This window comes from Dermacentor albipictus, chromosome 1, assembly GCF_038994185.2.
Source record: "Dermacentor albipictus isolate Rhodes 1998 colony chromosome 1, USDA_Dalb.pri_finalv2, whole genome shotgun sequence".
NCBI classification, from domain to species: Eukaryota; Metazoa; Arthropoda; class Arachnida; order Ixodida; family Ixodidae; genus Dermacentor; species Dermacentor albipictus.
This window is the reverse complement of record NC_091821.1, coordinates 201750633-201766837: the sequence shown is the minus strand read 5'-3', so window position 1 is coordinate 201766837 and position 16205 is coordinate 201750633. Positions and strand designations below refer to the sequence as shown.

The following is a 16205-nucleotide window of genomic DNA, read 5'->3' as shown; positions in this document are numbered from 1 at the left end:
GGTTAGTGAGAGCTAGGATTTACCTCAATTTGAAGAGACAAAGAGTAAAATTGGTCAAGAAGAAACAGGCCAACCTAGAGGCAGTAAGGATAAAAGCAGACAAATAGAGGCTGGTACATACAAACAAATATGCAGCCTTAGAACAGAGAGATGAAGATGACATAGAGGTAATGAATGAAACCGTAACTAGGCTAGCTTCAGGGGTAGCATTTGAAGAGCGAGGCAAGGCACAACGGCAACCAGTAGGCAAGCTCTCACAAGTAACAAAGGGCCTAATAAAGAAACGACAAAGACTGAAAGTGCCCAACTGAAGAGATAAGATAGAATTCGCGGAAGTGTCAAAACTGTTCAACAAGGCGAAATTACGGGATATTCCAAATTCTAACGTGAGAAAGACTGAAGAAGCCGTAAAATATGGGCGCAGCCTGAAATAAGTGAGAAGGAAACTTGGCATAGGACAAACCAAGATTTATGCACTGAAAGATAAGCAGGGTAATATCATCAGCAATCTCAAATGTATAGTAAAAGCAGCGGAAGAATTCTATAGTGACCTGTACAGTACCCGGAGGAGCCATGATACCTCCAGTCGAAGCAGTAATAAACAGGTTGCAGAGACTCCTCCTATAACTAGCGATGAGGTCAGAAGGGCCTTGCAAGACATGAAACGAGGAAAGCGGCAGGAGAAGATGGAATAACAGTCAGTTTAATCAAAGATGGAGGAGACATAATGCTTGGAAAACTAGGGGTTCTTCATACGAAGTGTCTTTCGATTGCAAGGGTCCCAGAAAACTGGAAGAATGCAAATATTATACTAATCCACAAAAAGGGAGACGTTAAAGAATTGAAAAACTATAGGCCTATTAGCTTACTCCCTGTATATGAAATATTTAACCAAGATAATTTGCAATAGAATAAGGGTAATAATTGACTTTCGTCAACCAAGGAAACAGGCTGGCTTCAGGAAGGGATACTCTACAATGAATCCCATCCATGTGATTAATCAGGTAATCGAGAAATCCTCAGAGTACAATCGGCCTCTCTGTATGGCTTTAATAGATTACGACAACGCATTTGATTCAATAGACATACCATCAGTCATACAGGCATTATGTAATCAAGGAGTACAGGCCCCTTACATAAATGTCTTGGAAAATATCTACAGAGATTCCACAGCCACCTTAATTCTACACAAGAAAAGTAGGAAGATACCTATAAAGAAAGGGTCTGACAGCGAGACGCAATCTCTTCAATACTATTCACTGCCTGCTTGGAAAAAGTATTTAAGATATTAAACTGGGAAGGCTTGGGAGTAAGGATCGATGGCGAATATATAAGGAACCTTCGGTTTGCCGATGCCATTGTTCTATTCAACAACACTACAGATGAGTTACAAATGATTGAGGACCTTAACAGAGAGAGTGTAAGAATGGGGTTGAAGATTAATATGAACAAGACAAAAATAATCATGAATAGCCGGGCAAGGGAGCAAGCGTTCAGGATCTCCATTCAGCCTCTAGAGTCTGCTAAAGAGTGCGTTTACCTAGGTCAATTAATCACTGGGAACCCTGATCATGAGAACGAAATTTCCAGAAGAATAAAAATGGGTTGGATCACATACGGCAGACATTGTCAGCTCATGACTGGAAGCTTACCATTTTTATTGAAACGGAAGGTGTACAATCAGTGCATTTTACCAGTGCTGACATATGGGGCAGAGACTTGGAGACTGACAAAGAAGCTTGAGAACAAGTTAAAGACCACGCAAAGAGCGATGGAACGAATAATTCTAGGCATAACGTTAAGACACAGAGAGAGGGCGATTTGGATCATAGAGCAAACGGGTATAGCCGATATTCTAATTGGCATTAAGGGAAAAAAAAATGGAGCTAGGCAGGTCATGTAATGCGCATGTTAGGTAACCGTTGGACGATTATGGTTACAGAATGGATACCAAGAGAAGGGAAGCGTAGTCGTGGATGGCAGAATACTGGGTGGGGCAATGAAATTAGAAAATTCGCGGGCGCTTGTTGGAATCGGTTGGCGCAGGACAGGGGTAATTGGAGATCGCAGGGAGCGGCCGTCGCCTTGCAGTGGACATAAAATAGGCTGATGATGATAATGATGTTGACAGCGAATACTTTCACATTTTTGTAAAAATTGCGTATTGTAGATAGGACATTTCTAGTCCACAAGCTGGTCTATTCGAAGAGGCAGACATTATTTGCAAAAAAAAAAAAATGAAATGGATAATTGTCTAAATATAAGTATTCACTAATTAAGTTTTTAGCTAATTCACCTATGGCACATATTCTAGTTTACAAATTCTAGATCGGGAGTTTGCTAGGTGGATCCACTTGGAACGAATTCTCAGGATGACACTAGTTTCCAGATATTAATTTCCGAACTTTGCGGAGAAACGCATTGGCGTTCCATTTACTTTTGTTTTTAAATGCACAAAACCACGTTTTGTTGAGAACGTAAGTGGACCGGCAGTTTCTCTTTACCGCAAGTTTGACGGCGCATATATCCTAACTGGTGTCATCCACACAGTTCTTTTCAAGTGGATATGCCTTGCAGTCTCGCCCGCTAGAATTTGCAAATTTCAATACCTGCCATAGAAGTCCAAAACAAGAAAGGGGCTGACAGATGGAATAGCACACTGTGGTATAAAGTTTGTAAACAGGGATAAGATGCCTAAGAAAGGCTGGCCAACGTTTCGATAGGAGGACAATCTTCGTCTTCGCCTTTGACGAAGATAGGTCCTCCTATCGAAACGTTGGCCAGCCTTACTGAGGCATCTTATCCCTGTTTACAAACTTTATACCACAATACCTGCCATAAGGTAATTAGTGACAAAGCTCGGGCAATTTTTTTTCATTAGTCGTTATTGTATTTCAATTTATTTCGTGCACGTAATTCCCACCTCTTATAGGAGACCAGCTCATGTACTAGAATTTTGCTATCTGCCACAAGCAATTTCTAAAAAAAAAAGAAAATTGAAATTGTTGGCTTAAACACCCGGTATATACGCTTGTTGTATCTCCCTAACAAAAAGAAAAAGAAAGAAAAAAAAACAAGAAAAGAAAGGAATGTAACACTTTTGTGCAGTTGGCCCAGAGTGTCCAAATTTTCTTTCGTAGAAAACTCCATTTGGCCGACCAGTCACCGCTAATAATAAGTCCGCTTTCTCTATCAGAGAGAGTCCTTTTTCTTTTCTCTTTTTCTTTTTTTTACTTTTTTATTTTTGAGGACCGTTGTAAAAAGAATACGGAGCCGAGGAGCTTAGAATTCTGGGGCCGATTCCACAAAGCGTCTCGTTCGCAGTGCTGGTGTTCGCAGGCTGTTCGCAGTGGCAAGCCGCCTTCACTAATGATGTGTACAGTATCGCGATTGGTTGCAATTGGTTCCGACGAACAATTATAGCATAAAAGCTTTTTGTGAATACGGGCCCTGCATTCTTGGGCCCCAGTACAGTTAGCCACGCCACTTGACCTATTTTCGCAATGTATGAGACGATACGCCACTCGAGCCACTGACGAAATTTTAGCAGAATCATGTTCTTGTACAACTAGACCAGAAGCCATAGAACTCTTACATCAGCGTTGTTGGTTGTCACTTTTGGTCTTCTTTTTTTTCTAAACCGGGTTCTGGTCTTATAGACAATGGGCGAATTCTTAAAACTTTATGGTTCTGCAAAATGTTTGTCATTGACAGGTCCCTTAAATAATGCTATGTTCGCTGTCCCGATTGGCTTAAGCTTTCTCCTACGAACGTTTATATTATACTACATAGCTTTTGAATTCGCGCCCTAGTGCGCCCTGGAGCCATCGGAGCTGTTCGAAAGCGCAGTTTCTGGAGAATGCTAATAGCTAATATTCCTTTAATGAAGGCTGTTGACTAATTAAAGTCAGTTCGGATCAACAACGTTCAGAATTTGGTCTCCGGCGCTGAATTAACAAACCTCTGTCACTGGCAGGCAACCTGCGCTAATAACATGTTCGCTCTCACCGGTTCTCTCAAACAATTCTATCGTAAACGATATCGTGTGAATGTGGAGTCGGGACCCGTATTCACATTGTGTATATGAGCCCAGGACCCGTATTCAGGGAAAACGCTCCTTCCCTAAGAGTGTTCGTCAGAGAAAATGCCAGGGAATCGTGACTTTGTACATGTTAGCGAATGCGGTCGGCCAATGGTGAAACAGTACATACGAACGAAAATCTCCGTAATTACGAACAAAAGTATTTCGTAAGTACCCTTTGTCAATGGCTGGTCGCCTTCGCGTAAATATGTCCAGCGTCAGGATAGGCAAGAATTTTTTCTTACTAACAGCTCTGGCGTACTAACAAGTTCCAGGCAGTCCTGATCCTGGGCATACTAATACCCGAAGGCGATCCGGGAATGGCAAAGGGCATCTACGAACGAAAAACTTTGAATTCGGCCTCCGATATCTATGGGGTGTTCATGACCAACGCGTTACTGTCGCGTACTTATTCGACGTGTCTGACTCGTACTTTAGTGTATACGCGTGCGTGTGTGTAATCGCGTGTGCACACAAACACACGTACTCATCAGCAATATAGGTTTTCGTTGATGCTCTGGTAAGCCTTCCATTTGTTCACATTCGCAATAATCCCAAGAGCCTTAAGTTTTTGAGCTCTTACGATAAGTACATCGCAAATACAAGCACAAAATACCCGAGACATAAAAACGTATCAGTGAAAATGTACGAGTACGACGCCATGCGGAAAATACATAGTTATCTTACGTTTTGTTTCCTGCCGTAGCACTGACACCTCGACGAGTTGAGAGCCATCGCAGGTAGCTAAACAGAGCACAACGCCCAAGAAGCCGATAAAGGCCTTCATTTCCAGCCTAAGACCTGCAGTGGTTACTAGGGAAAAACACACATACACAAACACGCACACACATGAGTAACTCCACGAGCTCGTGAGTTTCTTGCTACTACCTAACGTTGAAACACAATGACAGAAGAAAAAATCGCCGACAAGTAAAGATTTTAATGTTAGCTCTTCGGCTCGCACGCACTAGCCTTGTTTACAATGTGGTTAAAAAATGACCGAACAGTCACTCAAATAAGTCGTATAACGTGTTTTGACTTGAAACGACTTTCAATTCGATGAGAATAAAAGGCTATAGAAGAGTTGGTTGTTGGGCCAGTTGGATTTACATAACTGAGCAAATAATATAGTGCAATAAAAACCACAAACACAAGAAAGGTGGACAAAGCGCTTCTCTTTGTCCACCTTTCTTGTGTCTGCTTTTATTGCGCTAAGTTACTTGTTCAGTTCAGAATAACGGGCCGCTTGCTAAAACCGCATGTAACGAGAACATGCCATAGTATTATCATTTGTATCTTTGCAACCGTTATACCCGCGTGCATTACTTTGGTATTATTGTGTACAAAGTAGTCATTAATCGATTACGTATGGATCGCGTCCACAGATCGCACTGATGTCGCGCCATCCATGACGCAATAGAGGCTCAATTTTATCCTCTCACTCGGCGTTCGGAGAGACATTGATCGGCAGTACCTTTGTTATTCCGAGCAGGAGCAGTCACGTTTGAGAACTGACTCAGTCATATTAGGCATAATCCATGAAGTTCAAACCTGTGCTAATCTCACTTATAAGGTTTACAGTGTGCGATTTTGTGCAGAAATTTGATCCTTGCTCTGCTATGGTGCCCTGGCGTTCGACACATATGGCCCAGAAATTGCGTGAAGAGACTCGGGTAGCAAGACAGAGATGCTTATCCTCGCCCACCCCATCAGACCACGGCTCAAAATATCTGTCTCCATGGGAAGGGCAAGCGCAGGTGACTCTTATATGGGCTAGATACACTACACTAGCTGTAACATAAGTGAAGCATGTAAGCTTTGTAATGCTTGCGTAAATGAAAGTTGTTACGTTATTTCACCCTGGTACCCCATACAACCTCCTCAGCACGTCAAGACGTTTCAAGTACCCCACAGTGGTTGCGTCGCTGATAGAGCCTACCCAATCTTTTAAAATCTCATTGTAAACAACGCTCCCGAGTGGAAGCAGGAACGTTAACCTACTATATTGTTTGTGGCCGGCTGTTTGTCTCGTTTTTTGATCGTGCTCTTTTGTAGAGCGACGGGATTTGGTCATACTCGTTTCGAAACGTTGAAAAAGCAGCGCAATATATCGGCAGTTCAGTCTGTTTGCAAGGCTGCTTCTTGTTTTTCATGTCAATAAATATTGCAGGTGAACGGCAAACATATGAGTATACGCGTCCACTGTTTATCTGAAAAATTAGTCTTGCAAACAAACCTAGCATTAGAAAGCACCAATTCCTCAGTGCGTGCAGCATTATTTTGCAAACGATCATCGCAACGTCAACAGGAGCCATCCCGAAATGTCAAAGTATATCGAGGTGCGACGAGTATATCAAGAATCAAGTAGCGGTATCCTGCCATCACCTCTGCTATTCAGACGCCGGATGTTGAGTTCTGTTTTTTTTGTCCGGTTCCACAAATGTTGCGAATGGAGGATTTCTCGCGAACTCATGTACATTTACACAAATACAGCTCTACCAGACGGAACGAAACAAGGAGCACACAGACAGGGCGCTAACTGACGACTGTAGGCATTTAATGACACGCCTTGCCTTGTATACACGAATAAATAGCAAGGCCAACAACATAAGATGGCCACAAAAAATAAGATACATACAGCTGCTAGTACCGTGTGTGTGTGCTTCTTGTTTCAGTCCGTCTGGTAGCGTTGTTGTCATCTAATCATGAACCTACTATAGCCCGGCATTCAATCCAATTATTTCGCGTACACAGACAGATGCACCACTGCGTAACACGGATCAGTGCAATTTACTGTTACTGGTACCTAGCGCTGACCGGGTCGTTAAATTATATTCTCTTGCGGCTTATGTGTCCCTGCAAGGGTCGCGCACTGTCACTGTCGGTTGCGGCTACGGCGCATGCGCTTGCGTTGGCTTGTAAGTAATCGCACGCGAACGTAATTTCAGCAAACAAATGCCGCATCTGTCCGTCATCTGCATTTATTTCGCATTTTCTTTAATTTTTGCTTCGTATAACCGTAGGGAAAGTGAGGATGCTGTTTAGAACAGCAGGAGCTCCCCCTTTTTTGTTGTCATTGATGCTATTGAATATCTCGACTGATGCTCAGGTTCCTTTAATTACAAAACAAAACAAAAATTGGTGGGCGTGCCATGACAGCACTGGCTGCATGACCCATCTCAGTTACCCGTTGCAAGTTCTTAAAAAAATTCTGCTTTAGTGTAACGTACGAGACTACGAAAAATAGCGCTATGAAATGAAATTCCGTCAGTTCTCAGGAGCTCCGAAAAGCGGGGAAAACTATGTTCATTCGCTTATCAATTACTGGCTGTTCATTTTGCTAGAACGGCTTTCCCGAAAAATGCGCTAGTTGGCTCTGGTTCGATGCCCTACGCACTAATTTCACTAAAAGCAGCAGCGCAAACGACCGCATGAGCGGATCAGTCTCCCGTTAATCTTTTGCCTTCTGTCGCTTTCTGTCGTTCGACGTCCTCTTCATTAGGTTTGCGCTGGTAGCGAAAACGAACGCGCTAGCGAGGTGAGTGGCAGCGACCACGAAAAAAACCACAACAGCATCAGAATCCCCATCAACGGACCACTGTGATAGCCCTGGCGAACTCGCTCGCAAGCATTCGCGGTAAACACTGGACAGCGGTAAGCCTTACAGGCCTTGCGAGGCGCCTACAGCAAAACACACGCGCTGCACTTTCGGCTCCGCCACAAAGAGCGAGAAAAATCGACTCTGCGGTACCTGGAACAGGCTGTAAATCGGGCTTCCTCGGATGGCGGTCGCTAGCTTCGTTTACATGGCCCACCTTGGCTCAGCGTCCGAGGGGCCGGTTCACTTCGAAGGCATTCGAAGGCTCGCGACAGTGCGCGGCGAGAACGTGCCTCGCAGCCGCACTGGCTGGTTGTGTGCGCTCGCAATGGCCATGCTGCTGCCCACCGTCGGCGCATGAGCCAATTAGTGGGTCTCTGCTGCCACCTAGCCAGCCGTATGGAGCGGTCGCAGTATACGCCGTGACTAGAAGTGCAGCCATATATTTTCAATGCACGGACGTCCGCTGGAGTGAGTAACACGTTTCGCACACTGTTTAGCGTTCGAGAAAATATATAACCGCCCGCAGTGCAAAATGTCGGTCCTCTCATAGTGCGGGAAATGCACCGAAAATAATGTAAAATGGAAGAGTTCAAGCTTAACGAAGCTACAGTGGTCCCCCATTTACACGAAAATAACGCTGCACTTAACACCACACTGAGGTCGTGGGCTGTCGTCGAACGCAACTACAGAGAGAGAGAGAGTAAAACTTTATTAAATGTAAATAAAATAAGGCACGATGGTTGGAGCCCCTATTCCAGGGCCCCACTGGCACGAGCGGCTCGCTGGGCTTGGTCCAGAAGAGCCAACTGGCTCTCCCGACCCTCGTCCGCAAGCCATGCCTCGCACTGCCTATTCCTCATTAGTGGATGTTCGTGTAATATGGGACTGTCTATGTGCGCAGGCCTCCTGGGGCACTCCCATGTGATGTGTTTTAGTGTGGGAGTGTCTGTGCATTACGGGCACTCGTCAGTGAACCTCGTGGGGTGTATTCTGTGTAGGTGGTGCAGGTTTGGGTATGTATTCGTCTGAATACGACGCCAGTCCCTCTCCTGTTGCCTGTTTAAATCGGAGTGAGGATGTCCAAAACGTCTCCGCTCCTGCCTTTGCTGTAGGAGGATGTCACGAGAATTCGGTGGAAGGTCGTTGCTAGGCCATGCTAGTTACATAAAAAAAAGCGGTGTATTCAACGCACTAGTTCGAATCTATGAGAGTCCTAATCCAAAAACTCGTGCAGTACGTTTAAATAAAATTCATTTCACAAGCTTTCAGATGCATCAGTATGGTCACCTTCGAAATACTCCACGTTAGACACAATGCGATAGTTCCACTTGTAGTGCTGGAAGCAGCCTTGGATGTTCTCTTCTCAACGGAGATGTCGTTTCCTTTTAAATTTTGTCACATCCCCGAAACGCTGCCCCCGGAACACCAGTCTGCATTTGAAAAAAAAAAAAATCTGGTAGAACCAATGTTGGGTTGATATTTTCGTAAGCGTCTCTCAGCTAATCATGTTACGTAGTAACGCACACATGTTTACTCGCATGATGTATTTACATATGTACGTTTTGATTGTTTCCAATGCGAAGCATTGTTTGTCTCATTCTAGGAACCTTTTAATAGATGGGTAGGTCGGTTCCTATCTCGCTTTGTTTTAATAAACAGAAAATAAATGTATAACCGATGGTGGAACCAAACCTCTACCGTCGATCACAGCAGCCCGATGCTGTGGCCATTAGGCCACGATGGCACGCATACTTCTCTCGTTCCAAAGCCAGCCAGCTCTTTGAAACACTCGGCGCGCTCGCCACATGCCCCTTTCTCCCCTTCTTTCATTGTGGCAGCTCGAGCTTTGAGGCGCCGTGTTAGACTGCACTAAATGCGGGACTGGCCCACTTTCCCAAGTACTTTCCTCGAAGCAGCTTACCCTACGTAGAAACTGTGCGACGTTGTAAGTACTTCACGATCGCCCAGGTTCATCATGTTTTAACATTTCTTCTTCAGAGTACAAATGTCATCTTTGTATTAACATACACCACGTGAGTGAGTGAGTGAGTGAGTGAGTGAGTGAGTGAGTGAGTGAGTGAGTGAGTGAGTGAGTGAGTGAGTGAGTGAGTGAGTGAGTGAGCGAGCGAGCGAGTGAGTGAGTGAGTAGGTGGGTGAGTGAGTGAGTGAGTGAGTGAGTGAGTGAGTGAGTGAGTGAGTGAGTGAGTGAGTGAGTGAGTGAGTGAGTGAGCGAGCGAGCGAGCGAGCGAGTGAGTGAGTGAGTGAGTGAGTGAGTGAGTGAGTGAAGAACATTATTGCAGGTCCGGCCGGGACGCAAACTTGTCGCGCACCCGGCTAGTCCCACATCGGGACCGGCAGGTCTAGCCCACCGGCCCGGTCGTGGGCACGCCGAACGGCCAGGATTTGCTTTTATAGAGCGGGGCTACGTAGAAGTGAGTCCCACTCCTCCTTGATGAACTTAGGGTTTGTCGACCCGCACTCCCAGAGCATGTGCGCTAGATTGGAGGTCTGCCCGCAGGACGGGCAGGCGTCGTCGCGATGCACGTCGGGGTCAGCCTCGTGGAGGGCTGACAGACACGGATATGTGCTGGTCTGTAGAAGCCTGAGTGAAACGGCTTGCGCCCTATTCAATTTGAGGTGAGGGGGTGGAAAGACCCTTCTAGACATCTAGAAATATTTAATAATCTCGTTGTGAGTAGCGGGAGCGTCCCTGTGGCCGTAGAGAGGAGGGGAGTCAGCGCTCCTTATAAAGGAAGTGCGGTCGGAGAGGTCACGCGCAACCTCGTGAGGTTCAGGGGAGCACCCTCGACCGACCCTACGTGAGCGGGAAACCAGTGAATTGAATGGTTTTGTGAGAGCATATGGACTCGAGCCGCTAAGAAGACAAGCAGCTTCCTTGGCGATGCAACCTTTCTGAAAAGCCCTAACTGCCGTTTTGGAATCACTATAGATTTCGGACCCACGACCGTCTAGCAGGGCGAGGGCGATGGCGGCTTGCTCGGCGACTCTGGGGTCTGAAGTGCGAATCGAGGCGCTGTTTGAAATCTTGCCGCTTGAGTCGACCACAACGACGGCAAAGGTCTTCCCGTTGCTGTACTCCGCGGCGTCGATAAAGCTTGCCCTAGATCATATAAAATTTGATTATTCGAAGTACTCTCGAAGGGACTGCGTGACTGCTCTGTGCAAGTATACGTACATTCCAACACTAGCAAGCCACTGACGCATTACTTAAATGCCTATACCTTTTTTGTCATGACTGCATGGCTATCAACAAATACTGCAGCCTAAAGACACCAATTCGGACGGCGTGAATGAGGAGGAGAGACACGAGGAACCCTGCGAGACTTATTATGAAATAGCCCATCGGTATCGCTTGAGGCGTCGCGTGCTCCCACCACCGGCCAAGCAACTCGACAAAGCGCAAGCGGTCGCGTTTCGGCGACTTCAGACAAACACATACCCACACCCAAAATACATTAACAAAATCACAGGGGGCAGGGAAAGCGACAAATGTAGGTTCTGTTCAGAAACAGGAACACTCACACACATAATGTGGGAATGCACCTCGCTCCCGTTCTCTCATGTAATCATGGTCTCATGTTCTCTCATGCTCCCGTTCTCTCTTGTAACTTGTAACATGTTTTTGTTTATTATTGTAATGGTCCACCTTGTGCTACTGCACATCTCTATTGCATGTTTGCTTGCGTGCCTCAAAATCGGATTTTGTCGAAAGCTAAGCCATCTTGCTCTTCCTGTTGCTCGCAGTACTTGCATTGGTCCAGTTTTTAGATTCGTTGCATCGGGTGTATTCTTGCTTAAGTGTTGCGCACACAAGCCTCCATTCTGCACAACTTCCTGACATGTCGTCGAATGAGCGGGGTAGTTATAGCTTGTTTTCCTAATTTGTTGGCGAATATTGTCTGTTGTATGTTTCTGCCCACTCCTGTGAGTGTCCAGGAGTGCTTACAGCACTAGCAAACAAACAAACAAGTTGCCGCCAAGTTGGAGTCGAATCTACATTTTCCGCATTCAATGAGAGGGAGTTCCATATCTTAAGAAGGACGACTACACATGTGAATATATTGAACGGCCTGCGACAGTGTTAATATAGTCGACGCTTTCACCATTACCATCTATGCAGCCCTCGTATGTTCACGCAATCGTTCAGGCCAGCAGTTTTTTCAAAACAAGAGGAAATTTTGGAGATATCCTGTTTGTCAAGCACGCTATGCACACGTACAACGTGAAGGCTTTGCATGGTGTTTTTTTTCGCTTAGAGCTACACTCTTATGGAAGTACGAAGGTGTCTGATCTGACACCAGAGGGGTTGTGAAACTGTGATGGCAGCATGTGCGAAAGAATTACTAAACCAGTGCGTACCTCACTTAGTGCACGCGAAGATGAATACTTTGTTTGGGTTGCTAAACTGCAAACCAGCATAACGGTAGACAAATGGGCACGGTACGGGAACCTGAGGTTTGATAAAGTTTGCATAGCTCCAAATCTGACGGATCAAAGATAAATCCATGCAATTAGGATAGCGGTGTCGAATACCGCCACACTGCAGTTTTCCTTGCAGCAGTTCGCCTTGGTGGAACCGCTCTCGCCGTTGTTTGCCGCTGCCACTTACTATTAAGAAAGGCGAGAGGTAGATATATAGTTACGCGAGTTTTCATTGCACCTCAATTTTCAAACGTGCTCATTTGTTCTATTGGACGCGATTTTGTGTCTGGTGCTTCGGAAAGGAAAGCATCTTGGTTCGCACTTATGATAGCGGAGTACTGGCGCTGCGCCCGAGTAGCTTATGCGTGCACCCAAATTATGTGCACTCTCCTACGATTGCTCCTTCAAGACACATTGCACGTGAGGAAAACCTTCGTAAAAAAATTATTTGCGAATGACCGGCCGCCATAGTTGTCCGACATCACGATTGGCTAGCGCCTGCTCTTAAGACAGATGTAGCGTATGAGAACTTTTTTCGTAAATACTAGTCAACGTTTCCAGAAATAGCTGTACGTAGCCGATGTTGGCATGCAGGCATACGACTCGTTGATGTTCTCAACTTGCCACACGTGATTAAACCATGGCTCCGATGACAGAGCCTGGTCCATTCTCTGCAGCCTCGCATAAAGGTAACTAGAATTAAGGGCACATACAGGGCCACAGTGGCACAGCATTCAGGACCACACTTTTATGCACTCTCAGCTGAAGGGATGTACACGACTACATGATGCAGAAAAAAATACGTGAAGAGAAAGAAAGGGTAAGTAGGTGGGAGTGAACTTTTTCATCGCTGCTCGCGCAGCTTTTTCTTGCGTCGGCTCATTCCTTCTGGGTCCTCGGAGTCCTCCAGGAAGCCATCGTTGGGGTCAGCTGGGTAACCGTCGCCCTTGTCTTGGTCGTCCCTCTTGGAATCCCAGTTGTTGTGCCGATTGCGACGGCTTTCTCCGCGGGATCCCTTCAAGCCGCCCTTGCGGGCGCTGCGTTCTCCGCTGTCACCGCCGCCGCCCTCGTAGCCGCCGTGGTTCGCGCCTCCTTTCCTGGCGAACTTGCCACGCCTGCTCTCGCGATGTGGAGGGTCGTCGTAGTCACGTCGCGCCACGGGTCGCTTCCTCTCCAACTGCGACGAGTCGTCGTCGTGGCTTCTCGGGTAGTCCTCGGCCTGAGGAATGCGCGGCTCAAGTGGCATCTTGCGAATTGGAGGGTAGAATGGGTTCTCGGTGGTCACCTTGAGATGGAAAAAGAAAAATTATCAGTTCTAGCCGTGCTCCATTAAGGGCAGCAGAAAATAGCCCCTCTTTTCCAGAGTCTATCACTCACTGTCCCGAGTAAACGTAGCTAAATGCACAAGATGCGATGCGTACCTAGGAAAAAAATGACCATTACAGCCATTTTGGTTTCTTTAACACGCCGATATGGTGGCGTCAATTTCATTGCGAGTGTTTGATGGAGGATCGCCAGAGACCTTGGCATTATACGTCTTGTGCGTTTAAGCCGCAGGTAATAGTTATTTTAAATCTTTTCGGTGCCTCTATGGTCAGTGCAGTTAATTTACTAGCTTATTGGACTGCTAAGTTAAGCAGTTGAATGGCGAAATAGTGAATTGATGAAGCAAAATGGAAAATAAATGTATATTCCGTTTGATCGTGAGCGTAGTATTGTTAATATATCGCCTGGTAAAACAAGCAGACTGCAGGTTTGTTGTATAGTCGACCTTCAGTTAAACGCGCACCAGCACAACTGATCGTATTGACTCCCAAAGAGCGGAAGTAAAACTGTGCTCACCATTGGGCACCATGCAATGCTTGTCTTCCCTGGCACGTTGAACGCATAGCTTAATATCGACATAGAGCGTTTTACTTAGCCTGCAAAAGAAGCTTACTTAGCTTAGCAAGGAAGGCCGTCGCAAAGGGATCTCATTGTGCCTCCATCTACACGTCAGGCGCAGAACGACCACGACGTTAAGGTTAGGGTGGAAGTGCAGCATTCCATGCATCCAACACACGACAGGAATTCAAAGGAAGATGCGAGGCTTGGAGTGAGTGACCATGGTAGAACAAGGAATGTCGCTGAAGCCACCGTTTGCACAACGAAAGTTGTCTTCGTCAGGAAGGGCTGACGAATTTTCCTTGTCGAAACGTTGGCTTCAGCGACATCCCTTGTTCTACCACTGCTACACATTCCATGCATTCAGCTTAAGCTAGGGGCAGTTTCTGTAAGCGACTCGTGGCTTACGTTTGATGCAATATTTATTTATTTATTTATTTATTTACTTATTTTCAGTATACCGCCGATCTCACATAAGATTATAGGAGCCTTGTAAAATACCCCAAAGCAAACGCCAAGAATATTCGATTGCACTTGCTTGTATGCGACATCAGCTTTCTGTGAAAGGATTGGAGTGAATGTCGCGAAACGCCCGCTACAGAACAGTCTTTCCAGTCACCACGTTGACTGCGCACTGTGGAGCAATAGGCAGTTCCAGAAGTGAACAAATGTAATGGAGCACTCTACACTCCACTTGCTCTGTACTTTATTGGGTTTCTTGGGCCGGGTTCACCAAGCCTTTCGTTCGTAACACGGCCATTGGCCGGCCGTCTACATAATATGTCCCTCATACCGATTGGCTGGCAGCTGCTATGAAGGACAGTTCTCGCATAAGAGCGCTTTTAGCGAATATGGGCTTTGAAACTTATGTGCGCTTTCAATATGTTAGCGTACGTGACTTTAACCTACACAGCGTTCGCATATTTTGGCAAATGGCGTTGGCAAATAGAAGTAGCGTTGGCAAACATGGTAGCACAAGTGGCTCCCATTTCTGTGTGAATTGTTCAAACGACTGCGCGCTCTCAGTATCGCTGTTTGCCAGGGGTGACTTACGCTATCGCTTCCCCATAGCTCACCTGGGCCCGTGTTCACAAAAAGTTGTACGATAGCAATAGTTCGTAAGAGCAGATGCAAAGAAATCAGAATGTTGAACATTCGGTTAGCGAAGATGACCGGCTAATGACAAATTTCGTTGGCGGATAGAAAGGTTTGTGGCTTTGGTCTCTTAATCACAAGTTATGAACGGCCAGCTCCATCGATATTTAGCTGGTGCGGGGCCATTGTGGGCCGGTATAATACAAATACGCCTTTCCCTCGATTCTATTCCGACCAGCCTATCCCGGTGACAACATAGGCCGAGCGCCGTTCGGACAACTGACGAAGCTCGGAAAGGAATAGTATTCAAAAAAAAGTTTTACATTATACCAGTTCTGGCGCTCGTACTTCTGAGCCTACGCGTATGCATAGGACGTGTTTCAATCCTAGACAGCATTTAGGCCAGAAGTGTCCATTTAGGACATTTAGGCGCCAAGCTCGAGAACACACACACATCCAACACACAAAAACAAACACACAAGTACACCTACACGCGCGCACACACGCACACGCACAGGCAGAAGCTGCCTTCTTTGCCTGCTTTGTCATAATTGGAAGGAGACTTAAGATGGCTGCTCTCCTCTCACTTCATTCGGTTGACTGCACTGGTATTTCGCACAAAAGCCCATGAAAAGGTCACGCACTAAGTCTTTTTGATTGTATTTTGAGCGAAATACCAGCGCAGTAAGCGGAATGATGCTGTAACAACTAGACCAAGCCTTATTGAACTGCCGTCACTGTATATTAAGCTGTCTGCGACGATTATTTGTGCGATAGCAATTATATGGACACTCCAGACGCATTTTGACGTCGTCGTCGCCGTAATGCTCCGTATAAATTCCAAAGGCGATAACACCGTCGACGCGCGCCGTATACTGTATGTGCGAGTGACAGCGTGTGAGGGTGAGCCGACGATCACGGCGTACTTTCGCGCGCGCAAGCGGGTAAGCGGGATGAAGCGCGCAGTCTTCCGTCGCGCGCGAGGAACCGGGGGGAAGGGAGACAGGGAGGGAGCGTTGTACTTCGTCAGCAGCTGCATATGGCGCGGCCGCGTGCGGTCACGTGGGCTTTATCTTGAAAGCGATCTGCTTTGGGGGCAGA

At 46.3% G+C, this 16205-nt stretch overlaps 2 protein-coding genes across 2 annotated transcripts in view; both read right to left on the bottom strand.

Moving 5' to 3' along the window:
* Nucleotides 1-8005, bottom strand: part of LOC139054137 (uncharacterized) — a 50947-nt gene extending 42942 nt beyond the window's left edge. The window contains exons 1-2 of the mRNA XM_070530738.1: nucleotides 7833-8005; nucleotides 4769-4894 (exon numbers count right to left, since the gene is read on the bottom strand). Of these exons, the coding sequence (XP_070386839.1) occupies nucleotides 4769-4868 (100 nt within the window). The 5' untranslated portion in view covers nucleotides 4869-4894; nucleotides 7833-8005. The remainder of the gene's footprint in view (nucleotides 1-4768; nucleotides 4895-7832) is intronic.
* Nucleotides 8006-12858: 4853 nt separating this feature from the next.
* LOC139054134 (uncharacterized) overlaps nucleotides 12859-16205 on the bottom strand; it is a 31234-nt gene continuing 27887 nt past the window's right edge. The window contains exon 9 of the mRNA XM_070530735.1: nucleotides 12859-13410. Within this exon, the coding sequence (XP_070386836.1) occupies nucleotides 12970-13410 (441 nt within the window). The 3' untranslated portion in view covers nucleotides 12859-12969. The remainder of the gene's footprint in view (nucleotides 13411-16205) is intronic.